The following is a 13,509-nucleotide window of genomic DNA, read 5'->3' as shown; positions in this document are numbered from 1 at the left end:
TCAAGGTGCGGATTGCAGAATGTCACACATTCATTTTTAAACAGTTCTGCTCTCTGATATGAATGAAGCACGGGGCAGTCAAATGTCAGTGGAAGCTCAGCAGCTCACTCTTCCTGCTTCTCTCCATTTTCCTATTATTAGCTGTGTCTGCAAAAGAGGAGCCTCTGACGCTCTTGGCTTTGGTAGTGTTTTCAGAGCAGGCAGTGCTGCTGCTTTTGCCAATGGTTTTGATGGCTCCTCAAAATAAGGAAAGACCCATTTTTTCCAGAACAAAGGCATATTTGGACATTTCTAAAATAACTTCAGCCTTTTCTTTTGCCTCACGCTTCACTGACTGTCGATCCTCAGTGCAGTTTGGGGTCAGAATTCCATAGAGACTGCTGTCCTCACTGGGGACTGGGCAGAGCTCCTGCTCCAGCTCCCAGTTTGCACAGGCTCAGGTCACACTTTCCACCACAGCACACAAAGGAGATCCCAGGTCCAGGTGCCCCCATGGGATGGATGCAAATGTCCCATTTACCTCCTAGTGGACAGTTCTGATCCCATGCCCTTTGCTCCTCCTGGAGCGGCTGACACCCATCCAGGGGCTTTACCTCTGCCACCCTCTTCAAGGGTGACTTTACCACTCCTACTGCTGGGGTGATGCAGGTTTGTGCAAGATAAGTCACTGGGAGGGACAGCTAAGCTCAAAGACTGGTATCACTCTATTTACTGTGCTCCACAACACTTACATGAGAAAGTTGTGGGTTTTCCTCTGGTGCGGTTTGTCACATGCCCTGCATGTCTGACCAAGTGGGATAATCATGGTTTTCAAAAGTATTTTGTCATTGCTTTGTTTTTAATGAGGGAAAACTGACCTTGATTTCTCCCCTCTTCAAAATACCCTAAAGGAAGCTAGCCAAGAAGCAGAAGGAGACTCAGACCAGCACGCAGAGGGAGATGGGTCCCATGGCTACTTCCGACAAGACCTCCACCAAACTCAGTGCTGTTCACAATGAAGAAGCTTTTTCTTCCAGCTGCCAAGATGTTAATGGATTCAGTAAGTTTAACTTGCTTGCAATGGATATGTCCCCCTTGGAGAGCTCTAGGTTCTTAAAAGGACCTATTCCTATGGGCACGGTATTGAGGAGCTAGGAATGACAGTGACAGAGATTGTTGCAAATGCTTGATAGAAGTCAGTTGTCTGAAATGTCTCTGACACTGCCCCTATTTTAACTGTCAGATAGAGCATTCCTCCTGACTAAGAATAATTTATAAAGTCTGTTCTAATAACTACATCAGACAGACAAAAAGGCACATGTTTATTTGCTCTTCAGAAATATTTTTTCCTTTGTGAGTAGAAGAGTCTAATCAAATCACTAGGCTGACTTGTAGGATGAAAGAACATCTTCTGGATGAAATTGTTATGACAGAAAGTGTGGTCTCCTGATTAGAGATCTGGAATGGAAAGAGCATTTCTTCTTTTGTCTGTGTCCTCGGTTCATTCTTCACACGGCTTCAGTAAAACTGATCTTAGTTAATACTTGTAAACCAAGTAGCTGGAAGAGTTTTGTGGGTAAACCAACATGAAGTCATACTTTAGCCTCACTAGATGCAGATTGAGTGCATGGTGGATTGCATGGTGGCTGTGTAACCTTTGTCTTCTGAAATAAATTTCAACATAGACACTGTGGGAATGTCACTCCTTCTTTTGACACTCGGCCTGCTATAGTCTGAACAGGGAACAGCTCTGAAACACAACTATGTACACTAAACCTCTTTAGTTTTTCTTGGAACATCTTCAGTAAAGAGTTTTTTCCCCTAATTACTAACATGGAAGTGGTACAAATGTGGTTTATCATTGAAACCTTTCTTTGTCATCTCAGAGTGAGTGGGACAGGCTGAGTGAATTCTTCTTTTCCCTATAGGTCATGCCAGATTCCATCTGCGTGTGTTGCTGCTGTCCCTCTGTGTAACATACCCGTGAGATGGATAGATAGGTGTTGGGGGCTGTCAGGGCTAGCAGTGAACACTTGTCTCTGATACTAAATTGGCATGAGTTGAGATCAAATTTTCTCAGGTGCTGAGTAGCTGCATCTCCTAAAGAGACAGCGAGAGTTGTCAGTGGTTCATCTCTTTGAAGGAAGAGGATAGCAGAGAACAGCACTGTAACAGCCTAGAAAAAGCAAAGGTACCTCGTCTGTGGTGTATTAGGAAAAGGAAGTTTTTAACACTTTCTGCAGGATCTGGATTTTTACAAGTTTGAGGAGTTTTTTCCAACCAGAAAATAAGAGAAGAGATGAGCTGGAAATGTGACCTCTTTTTTTTCCCACTCCCTTGGTATTTTGGGAGCCTAATTAAACCAGCTGAATCATTTACTTGAAATGGCAATGATGAAAAATATGTTGTATCTAATTCTGTAAAAAAGCATCCCTCCAGGTTTTCTTTTTATAAATCAGTTAGCCCTTTGCTTGTCTGACATCACTGCAGGTTTTAGCACCACCTCCCTCTGTAGGACCGCCTGAGTCAAGTCACGAGCCTACTCTTTTCTTGTTTTCCTTATTATATCCATGAGGAACAATTACCATTAAGCCTTCCTGATTTCTCCAGATATTTCACTGCCAGGTCCAGGGTGCCGAAGTGTTGGAGGTAAGTTCTGGTCTCTGCAGTAGTGTGCACGTGCTCATACAGGAATCTTATGGGTAAAAGACTTCCTCTTTAAAGAATTGCCTTAATAGAGTTTAATACTTGAGGGTTTCTATGGAGGCCTACTCCAACTTTAGAATAACAGAATAGGATTACTTCTTAACCTTCCTACTAAGAAAGACAGTTTTACAGGGGTTATCCATCCTGGCTTTTGAAATCAGCTGTCTAAGCAGCAAATTGTCCTTTTGCCTCCCAGATATATTTGCAGATATCTCATGATGGGTAGTCATCCTCTCTATGGAATCATAGAATGGTTTGGGTTGGGAAGGGCCTTAAGATCATGTAATTCCAATCCCCTGCCACAGGCAGAGATGCCTCACACTAGGCCCAAGGCTCTGTCCAACCCGGCCTTGAACACTGCCAGGGATGGGGCAGCCACAGCTTCTCTGGCCACCCTGTGCCACCACCTCACCACCCGCACAGGGAAGAGCTTCTTCCTTATATCCAACCTGAACTTCCTCTGTTTCAGTTTAAACCCATCACCCCTTGTCCTGTCACTACAGTCCCTGATGAAGGGTATCTTGACCCTCAGTTATGGGAGCCCCAGTTGGCCGGAGCAGTGTGACATGGAAATACCCCTCTTCTCTTTGAGGAAAGCCCACGAAGAGAACCTGAATGCTTTCAATCCCAAGGTCACCTTGTCAGCTCACAACAGCAGTAAAATAGAAGAACAACCTCACAATTACTGAATGACTTGCAAACAAGGTTATCTCCAGACGACAGTGTCCTTGCAGGGCATGTGTCCTTCCCTCCAGCTTTTCCTTCCTGTCCCAATAATTGTCAAGACTTTTCAGACAGAAAAAATTCAGTGGGTTCCTTATAGAAGACTTTTTCTTCCCATAGTCTCTCCAGCTTGGCCACTGGTCAGCTCCTGCTGCCGCTATTGCTATTCCTGGGTGACCCCTCTCTGCCCTGCTGCTGCAGCCACCCTGTTTACTGCCTGTCTCTGTCACCCCATAGGGAGCTTCCATCTGATGGTCTATCTCAGTGCCGTAAGGGAAAACATGTATATTTTCAATATAAACTCATGCAAATGACATCTGGAAGATGTATAGACTCTGTGCTGAACAGGCAGATCTCGGGTCTTGCTGAAAAGTGGGAGAGAACTGGGCATTTATCTTTCCCGGCCCAAAGCAAAGCCCCTCATCCCTCTTTCCGTTCTACACTGTTAGTCATTATTCAGGCAGAATTATTACTGGTACATACAGGAGTTTAAACTGAAGAGATTTTTGGACTCAGCCGCTGTCTCTGACACCATATGGAATCAAGAAAATGTGTTTGCTGAGAGATAGACTAGTTTGTGGCAATTCCAGCTTGTCTGGTTTTACCCCAGGGATTATGTGAAGGTGAAGCAGCTCATCACAGTTGTTCATTTTCTCAAAGATCTTGCTTTTTTAAAAATAGAAATCTATCCTAAATCCATTGAAGGTAAATGATAGGACTTGCAGTGTTGGACAATGCTCCTGGTTGCAAGAATGTTGGGAAAGCAGCATCGTGTTCCTCCAGGTACTGCACAGTCACGCGGAGGCATTGCCTTGGTGCAGGGTTATTATGAAACAAGATGACAAATTGGAGACAAGGTGAGCCTAAAATTATCCACCACTATCTGTGCACAGACCAGAAGAGTGTGTGAGGGGATGTTATTGCACATAAATTGTGTGCAGTTTGGCACCCCATCTGTATGATGGTGGAAGAAGTAGTGTATCATTTCAGCAGAGATGCACAAAGGAGCTGCTCTTCTGGCTTTGCACTGCCAAAATGCCATGGATTGGGCTTGTCCAGGAGAATTCCAGGTCACCAGCATAGCCATCCTGACATGCTGGGGGGGTTCTGGCAGGAACTATTTGATTCTTAGGATCTGGAGAGAGATTTTGGACAAGGGCCTGGAGGGACCGGACAAGGGGAATGGCTTTAACCTGCCAGAGGGGAGATTGAGATGAGCTCTGAGGCAGAAGCTCTTCCCTGTGAGGGTGCTGAGGCGCTGGCACAGGGTGCCCAGAGAAGCTGTGGCTGCCCCATCCCTGGCAGTGTTCAAGGCCAGGTTGGATACCGGGGCTTGGAGCAGCCTGCTCTAGTGGAAGGTGTCCCTGCCCATGGCAGGGGGTTGGAGCTGGATGGGCTTTAAGGTCCCTTCCAACACAAACGAGTTCTGGTTTTTTTATTCTATTATTTAATATCTTAAAATGCATCCAGTTTTGCTAGAGACTGATGTATCAGGGTGTGCTTAACTTTTGTGACATCTCAGTTTGGGAGAAGATGGCTTTTCAGACAACTTTCTGGAGTGACACTGATGCAGGTTAGCTAGCTGGCTTCAATGTGACAGGCAGAAGCACGGTTTGAAGGTAGCATTTTGGAAGCAGTAGGGAGCTGAGTTTTGCGTTAGTGGTACTACTGTACAGTGACCACGTTAGTGAGCTTTTACTAGCAAGAACAAGGAGATAAGGAAGATGTAGTGAGTGGCACTCAGGGTATTAAGGATCATATTTAACCAAGAAACATGTAAATTCACACCTTTCCATATTCTCCATGTTTCTATGATGAATGAAATGCAAAAGTTGTTTTGTGGGGTTTGCTAGTTCAGAAAAATCGTATCAAAAGCAAGGGAGAATCATTTCCAGAATAGGAAGGAGTCCCCACCATTCTGCATGGCCAGAGGGGTCTGTGTGGCCTCACCTGCCACTGCAGGGAGTGCAGAGAGAATTTTTAATGAAGTCTTAATCTCTACCCTTACATGAAGTCCTCTCTGGAACTGTTTCTTGTCACTGCACACACTGGTGCTTGTAAGAACCTCTGTTTAGGAAGCAGCACTCTGCACGCATCTCATTATACAAGTCACTAGCTGGTGAGATTTGGGGAATAAACTCTCCAAAGTTGTGGGAAACATGGTTTTTTGGGTTTTTGTTTTTTTTTTTTTCTGAATCTAGACATCCCCTCCCTGTCTCACAAATACAGTTCAATTCATAGACCTCAGTTAGCAAGTTTTAATCAGACTCACTGCATTGAGGTGTGTATCTTCAGCTGGCTCAGTAATTTATCATTAGCAGTTCCTGGCAAGGCAGGATGGCCCAATGAGTTCTTTTATTCTCGCAAATATCTGAATCCTGCTCCAAGCCCTGTTGACTTTCTGTGACTCTGGGCAAACAAATTACTTTCTTTAGACCTTATTTTATAGATCTGCAAAAGTGGCTGGGTTCCAAGTACAGTAAGAGGAGGGTCTGATTTAGGCTGAAAAACACAGGGGAGAACGTATAAGAGGCCCCAAAGGAGAGATGCTTTATGGCTTGAAGGCAGTAGGGGCAAGACTAAGCTGTGAGAAATTTGGTTATTGTAACGTGTGTTCAAATGGTGTAAGTCTGAAAAATGGCAGGAGAATGCACAATAAGAGCGAGTTCATTTACTAGATGATTCTAAACTGCTTAGGAGGCAATTCTGCTGACTCCCAGACTAGCGACTTCCTTGGTTCACCCTATAGAGTAGCATGAATTTTTTAAGTGGTGTTTGCTCTAGAGATACAAAAATTGCTTCTGAAATTACTTTGATGTATACTGAGTTTTATCTACTTCTATTGGATTATGGGATAGTTTTTCCTGTTATCTATTGTCGTCTTTCTGATATACTGAGATTTGTATTAGCTTGTTTCCCCACACTGGGAGGAGGAGATAAATAAATGCCTGTAACTCTGAGAGTGAATGCAGAATGATAACAAAGGAATATGCCTTCAGAAATGATGGATTGCCATAAGAATGAACGTGTATGCTGTTGTAGATAGAAACCAGCCTCGCAAATTTACTATCAAGAAAAGAATCTACTGGGAAGATGCTGAGTCCATCCTCCTTTCCATAGAGGTTTGATTAATATGGAAATATTTGGTGGATTCTTGTCCAGAGAAAGCTAATGCTTTAAATGGGAGAAAGGGGAAATGCTTGTCCTGAAAGAACCCAGCTCACAGTGGAAAGGATCATAGGATTTGCTGTGAACAGTTTTGGGTTGAAGAACAAGTCCCCTGTTATCTTGCATTGTTTTAACAAAAGAATTGCTACCCTACCTGTGTATTTCTGTGGCACCAGTGTACATTGCATTTGAGCAGGCTTCTTCTCCTGTTAATACTGCACTTGATTCTCTGTAGTTTGTATTTTGGGATATTTCTCCTAGAGACAAAAACATAAATTTGTTCCTTTGGTTAAAAAACAGGATTTCTAGAATATAGTCCTGTATGTGTACCCTGTGTATGAACACATTGATTTACAATAACTATAATGCTATATTTGGGGTCTGGAGTGCTTATATTAAAGAAAATCCATCATGATGACAATGTAATAAATGTAATATGCATGTCAACATGAAAAATATAATTCATTTTGATAAGCCTTATATATCCTATATTACTGTGTTCTTTGCGGAACATTCTCCCTGTTCTTTTTCTTTCTCTTAATATATGTCTAAAGTCTTTTCCTTATGTCTTTCCTACCTAGCATCACCCTCTCCTTGTTCATTTTCTGTCCAAAGCAAAACCCTTCAGAGCAAATCTTTGTTGAATTCCTACTACTCAGGTACTAGTGCCAGACTTTTCTTCCATTTCTAAATGTTCTTGGCTTTTGTACATTCCAAATATGAGCTGTAGAACAACTCTTCTGCGTGAGATCCAGCTAACCTTGTTTTCACCTTTTGTGACTTTTCTTCCTGTCGATCTTCTGTTGATTTCCATTGATCTGTGTCGTGTGGGTGAACGGAATTCCATCTCCAAGTAACATCAGACACTGTTCCATCGACCACGCTGTTAGGTAAGAAGACAGGTATGGTGTCCTGCACTTCATTGGAGAGCAAACACACTTAGTGTATCTTGAAAAGAACTTGGAGAGAGCACTGTTGAGTGGCTGGGCTCCAAAATCATAATTAATCCTGTGGTCATGTGTTAGCCTTTTGGCTCATGCTTTATTATTGCTATTAATTGATATTTTACCCTTTTTTAAAGGAAAGAACAGTTAAAAAAAAAGGCTTAGGAGTTCTAAGAAGTATTTGTTGTTTCTTTTTGTGAATGGGATTTGACATTTTGGCTAAATCCCCACAGGCTTCCTTGCCTTCAGCTTAGCTCTGACTCGTGTAAGTGTGCAGCTGGCATAGAATCATGGAATGGTTTGGGTTGGAGGGGACCATGGTAGATGCCCCATCGCTGGAAACATTCAAGGTAAGGTTGAATGGGGTTTTGAGCAACCTGGCGTGGTTGAAGATGTCACTGCTCATTGCAGGAGGGATTGGAACTAGATGAGCTTTAAATTCCTTCCAACCCAAACCATTCTGTGATTCTGTGAATCAGAAAGATGATGTGTAGTTGATCAGAATCTAGCCACTGGTGTTTATCAGACCTGTCATTTTGACTTATCTACAGTAAATGTTCACTTCCAGGCACAGTTATCTACCATGGCTGCCATAAACACTACTCTGAGCATGTTGAAGGCCCACAGTTAGGCCAGAAAGAAATTACAACCCATTGCTTAGGTGCCTTGAGCGTTCGTGTGCCTTACACACCAACAGCACAGGTACAGAGGCTTGGAGGAACTGCCACCATACACACATTTATCCTGATGTCTATCACAATGTTAATGTCAGTGAATGAGCTTTCTTTTGAGAAGGAAGGAAAGGAGTCCCTTTTCCAGACAGTTTGTTCCCATTTCCCAGAGACTCAGTGTCATCAATAGAAAAGTCTAAAGGTAGATTTATCTTTTAGCCATACTTGAGAAGCAGGGCACAGACCTGCAGTTTGCTGGGAGGTGTCAGACTGCTCTCAGTCTGGTACTGGCATCTGTGACAACCGGATCCTCCTCTGAGGGAGCTGTTTTTCCCCCTCTGTCCCGATAGTGAGAATGACAGTGTGAACTGCACACTAAGTAATCTGAAGCTCAAGGAGCGACAGATTCAGTCTGTACTTCTCATGGGAAAGCAAAAGCCAAAAAAAGTCCCCAAAACTTTTAAAATCCCAGATTTTAGAGAGGAAAAAGAGGAAATAGGAATTAAACTTGTACTGATGTATTCAAAACTCTTTCAAACTTCACTTCTACTAACCACTATATCTGAGTAAGGATTGATATCTCTGTTTTACACGTGGGAAGTTGAGTACAAGGCACTTTTAAGACATGATTTACACAGACTGGTCACCCTGCCCAGTTCCATCTGAATTTAACAGGTGCTATGAAACATTGGAGAAATTTCTGTCTTGTGACTTGAAGACAAATTCAAACCTTGGCGTTCTGGCTTCTTGGATAGATTCACCAGACTTTGCTGTATGAGCAACATAAGTTTAATTTTTGACGTTTATTAATATTCAATCCTGGGAAAGAAAAAGAGATCCTAAAAGGGGCATCAGTCATCCCACCACCAATATCCATCTTTGGGCACTATCTGCAGTTCGTTGCTATTTGTTCCCATCTGTTATGCCTTCTGCTAATAAATGTTCTGTATCTGCAGTAATGGATGACTCCCTAGGCTTGGCTGTTACATGATTTGTTGATAGGAAGATAGAGGGGATTTTGGTTTTGCCTCTATTCCATGCTTGATGAATACTTTTTTATGTAATGCATGTTTTTAGCTCTGTAATTTTCTCCTCCAGCTGTAGACAGTTTTGGATTTAAGTGTTTTTCACAAACATCTTCATTAGAGAAGTGAATATTTAATACTAGGAAATAAAGGAGGTAGATTTCCCCATGTTTTAAATTTCATTAAGGCCCATGTGGTACCAGCCCTGTAAGGCCTGAAGCAGAGGTTGCTTTTGGAGAAACTGTGCATGGCCAGTAGCTCTTGAAGATGTTTAGCAGATGCCATCAAGTCATTCACCTCAGGGGAATCAGCATGTCCTTCCCTTGTATCCATTGACATCTCCCACCAGGATGTAAGGACGTTAACCCTTTGTCCTCATTTCAACTACTCAGGTGGTTCCTAATAACAGGAGTTGCTGCCCTCCAGAGAGGATGAGGACTGTAGTGCCTTGTAGTTGCTTGCAGGTGTGCAGAGCAAGCAGAGAATGCTCACTTTCATAATGCCTCACACAAAAACTGGCTTCTGCTTAGAAAATCAGGACTTTGCCCTGCATTTCACTCTTCTGTAGCTTGGATGGGCTTTTGCCTGTGCCTAAATTGATCTGCTGCAGGTATACCCGCAACCTGATGTTTGAAGAACCAAATAGATGTTAAGAACGTGATACTGCTGCTTTAGCAACTGTCATCATTAGCAGCTTTTTTAATTGTGAGATGAGGGGTTTTTATGTGATGGAAGCTCCTTATCAACGGCTTGTTCTATTCAGTTGTGTCTGTAGCTTTCCAGGCCATGTCAGCTTCTGAGAAGATGTGGGAGAGGCTTTCACAACAGCTCGCTGATGTTACAGAATCATAGAATCCTGGACTGGTTTGGGTTGGAAGGGAGCTTAAAGCTCACCCAGTTCTAATCCCCTGCCATGCGCAGGGACACCTTCCACTAGAGCAGGTTGCTCCAAGCCCCTGTGTCCAACCTGGCCTTGAACACTGCCAGGGATGGGGCAGCCACAGCTTCTCTGGGCACCCTGTGCCAGCGCCTCAGCACCCTCACAGGGAAGAACTTCTGCCTAAGAACTCATCCCCATCTCCCCTCTGGCAGGTTAAAGCCATTCCCCCTTGTCCTGTCCCTCCAGGCCCCTGCCCAAAGCCCTTCTCCAGATTTCTTGTTTCAGTTTTCATGCTGGTCTGCAGCAGCATGAGCAACAGAGACGCACGCCCTCATAGGCTGGTTTTGAGCTCGATTTCTCTGACATTTCTTTCTGCCTGCAGATGATCAGGTGGCTTGGAAAACTCTCTCTTCCAGTCTTTATGGCTTCTAGTTTTGTGTGCTGTATTGAAGTTGCCATCAGTAGTTTTTCAGCTGTCGCTAATGAATTGCTGTCAGTTGTATGTCAGGTCTACCTACCTTGGAGAGCCTCTTCACCAAGGAGGCAGAGATGTGACTTGATGAGGTCCACACATCTGAAGAGCTGCACTGTTACACATGTACCCTGTAGTCCCAAGTCTTAGCCCACCTCACTAAAGCATCTTCCTTACACCTTTAAAGGGATTCGCTTCTATGCTAATGGATTAAATGGATGCAATATGAGTAGAATAGACTTGTGTAAGGTGTTTGTCAAGAAGTTCTTAGAATTCTCTTTAGAATCTAAAGAAAATAACTTTCTCAAGCTTTTTTTAATTATGCACATGTGCCTTCTTCATAGGCTTTGAAATGAAAGGTCCATCCTCTGCTCTCTGTCAGACCAGGTGTCAGAAGGCTTTTTGTTAAGGAAAGTGCCTTTTTATAGGTCAGTTGATATCATTAGATAAATGATGCTTTCCTTTGTTTTGCCAGACCACTGTTTGTATTGTAAATAGCATATTATAGCTGAATATTCATCATATAATAAAGCCTTGATGCACACGAAAAAGCAAAGTAATTTTACCAGCTTGCACCATATCCTTAGTGTGAAGGGAACTGATATTAGCCGTGCTGGAGTCATCCTTGGGAGATGTCAAATAACTGACAACCCTTATTCTAGTGTGGAGAGACTGGTTATGTGTATAATTAAATCCATCACAAACACCACTCAAAGTATAATTTATTGGGTGCAAAGGATGTCTTATTGTGTTACACACTTGCAAGGCTAAGAGAATAAAAATACGAAGAGGGATGATAGGCCTGTCATTACAGACACAGAAGGAATTTGTGGATATTAAAGCAAAAGTTCTGAAAGAAACTTCTCTGCACGTACAAGATGACACATCAGTGCCACATCACTCTCAGTTGTTTGAGGCAGTTTTCTGGTCAGAAGGCACCATCATACTCTGTGTCCAGGTATCTACCTCTCACACTAACAAAACTACCTTTACAAAACAAGGTGACATCTATAAAAGGATCTAGAGTTTTCATTCCCAGCGGTGCTTTGGAGGAGCAGGTCCTCTGTCAGCAGCCCTGCTGGGAAGGGGGGGTCTGATCACAGAGCCATTGCCAGGCTGGGAATCTACTTTCTCAGCTGCTCTTCATCGTATCTGTGACATCCATGGAGAAGTTTATCAGTTTTTCAGTGGAGGGAGACACTTATTTTGCTTGTCTGGCTAACACCAAAAGGCAAGGTGTTGTAGCAGCAGGCAAGCAATAGTATCTCACCCTCAGGGTTACACATCAGATGGGGAAAGATGCCACCTAGCTGGCCTCTGCTGCAGCTTTTCTCTTCACCCTGCACTCCGTTTATGTTTCTCTTGGTAGAGTAAGCCCTCAGAGATTATTTCAGCAAGCTCACGATTATTCCTCCATCAGAGAGTCCCGAGAAGCCCCATTTCATAAGCAGGGAGAGTTTATGAATATTAAAAGTGGAGAGTCAACACTGTTAAATTTGATTATCTGCAGTCACACACTAAACAGATAAGCTGAGATGCCTGAAGAGTTTCCCTATCCTGCTAGTTATGTGAGGCAGTGAATCATTGATTTAACATCTTGTACAAAATTTCAGGGATTTTGTGAACTCTTGGGCTGATAATGAAAGTGCCATTTTCAATGGCACTTTCAAATCAAATAATCAAAATATCTGTGTTAGCAAAAGACATCTTACTATGGGGAGTAAGACTGTTGCACTAAAAAGGGTTAACAAACAAGCTGACAACATATTTTGCTATTGCAAGCTGCTAATATTAGAAATGATCCTCTACAAACAGCATGTTTCCAGCAAAGTGCAGAATACCTGTTATAGTTATAGCTGCACAAAAAGATCTGTGGAAAATTGGAAATGGTTCTGGAAAGGAACGGGAGCCCTCAGCAGCCTGCCCTAATGAGACTTCAGAAGCTCTCAATTGATTTACGTTATCGAAGGGAAACTGAAGAAGTGATTTGGTCAGTGCCTGCATGGGTCAGGATTTCAAATGCTCAGAGGGCTCTTTAATCTAACAGAAGGTGTATTAAGATTCAATGCCTGCAAGCCAAAGTGAAGCAAAATCAAATTGCAATTAAGAACTGTTTAGACAGCAAGGGTAATTAACCATTGCCCCAATTTCTGAGGTCAGAATGGAATCACCATCTCTTGAAATGTTTTAATTTGGATTATTTCTTGGTACTGTACTCCATCACTGGTATGCGATGGAATACGGTGGCATGTGTTCTATCAAAATAGGAGGACATATGACTAGAAATAAGATGTGCATATCAAAGATGATAAAAACCCCAGTGCACAATTCTGTATGTTTAGTAGTTTCTGAGTATTAGAGTGAATTATTTTAAGCATCTTTCAAAACCCTTTATTTTCTTGCTTTGCTCTTTTCACTGAAAACTCCCAACAGGCACGCGTGCTTCAGAGGCCAGTTTGTCCTACAAACGCATCCTCGTTTGCCCAGAGAGGTGGTGGATGCACCATCCCTGGAGACATTCAAGCCAGGCCGGCTGTGGTTCTGAGCAACCTGACCCAGTTGAAGATGTCCCTGCTCATTGCAGGGGGGTTGGACTAGATGAGCTTTGGAGGTCCCTTCCCACCTGAACCATTCTGTGATTCTGTGATTTGCAAGGGGCATGTTTGTGAGAAGGGGACAGAGAAAGGCGTCTGTGGAAAATTGCTGTGACTTGTCCTTAGTGCAACAATTAAAGCAGATGGTCTGACTTTGCTGAGGGATTTTTTGTTGTGTTTTCTGGTAGTAAGAGCAACAAAAGGAATAAGATGTGGTTTATAGCCACGGTCTGCAGGAGAAGCACAGCCTCTTTGGAAGCCCTCCAAAGACTTTTGGTTGATTGTCCTAGAGAGAAAGTAGTTTGCTGCTACCTCCCCTCCTACCTGCATTTGGAATTGTTCACAGA

At 43.1% G+C, this 13,509-nt stretch overlaps 1 protein-coding gene across 3 annotated transcripts in view; it reads left to right on the top strand.

Annotated features, from left to right (window-relative positions):
• PTPRT (protein tyrosine phosphatase receptor type T) overlaps positions 1–13,509 on the top strand; it is a 447,177-nt gene that overhangs the window by 389,273 nt on the left and 44,395 nt on the right. For 2 of the 3 annotated variants that reach the window (XM_030502878.1, XM_030502879.1), the window contains 3 exons: positions 891–1,039; positions 7,158–7,235; positions 7,431–7,466. In XM_030502878.1, the coding sequence (XP_030358738.1) occupies positions 891–1,039; positions 7,158–7,235; positions 7,431–7,466 (263 nt within the window). The remainder of the gene's footprint in view (positions 1–890; positions 1,040–7,157; positions 7,236–7,430; positions 7,467–13,509) is intronic. The other variant, XM_030502880.1, reaches the window with a different exon arrangement.

The sequence above is a fragment of the Strigops habroptila genome, chromosome 13 (genome assembly GCF_004027225.2).
Source record: "Strigops habroptila isolate Jane chromosome 13, bStrHab1.2.pri, whole genome shotgun sequence".
Taxonomy (NCBI): domain Eukaryota; kingdom Metazoa; phylum Chordata; class Aves; order Psittaciformes; family Psittacidae; genus Strigops; species Strigops habroptila.
This window is presented reverse-complemented; position numbering and strand designations above follow the sequence as displayed.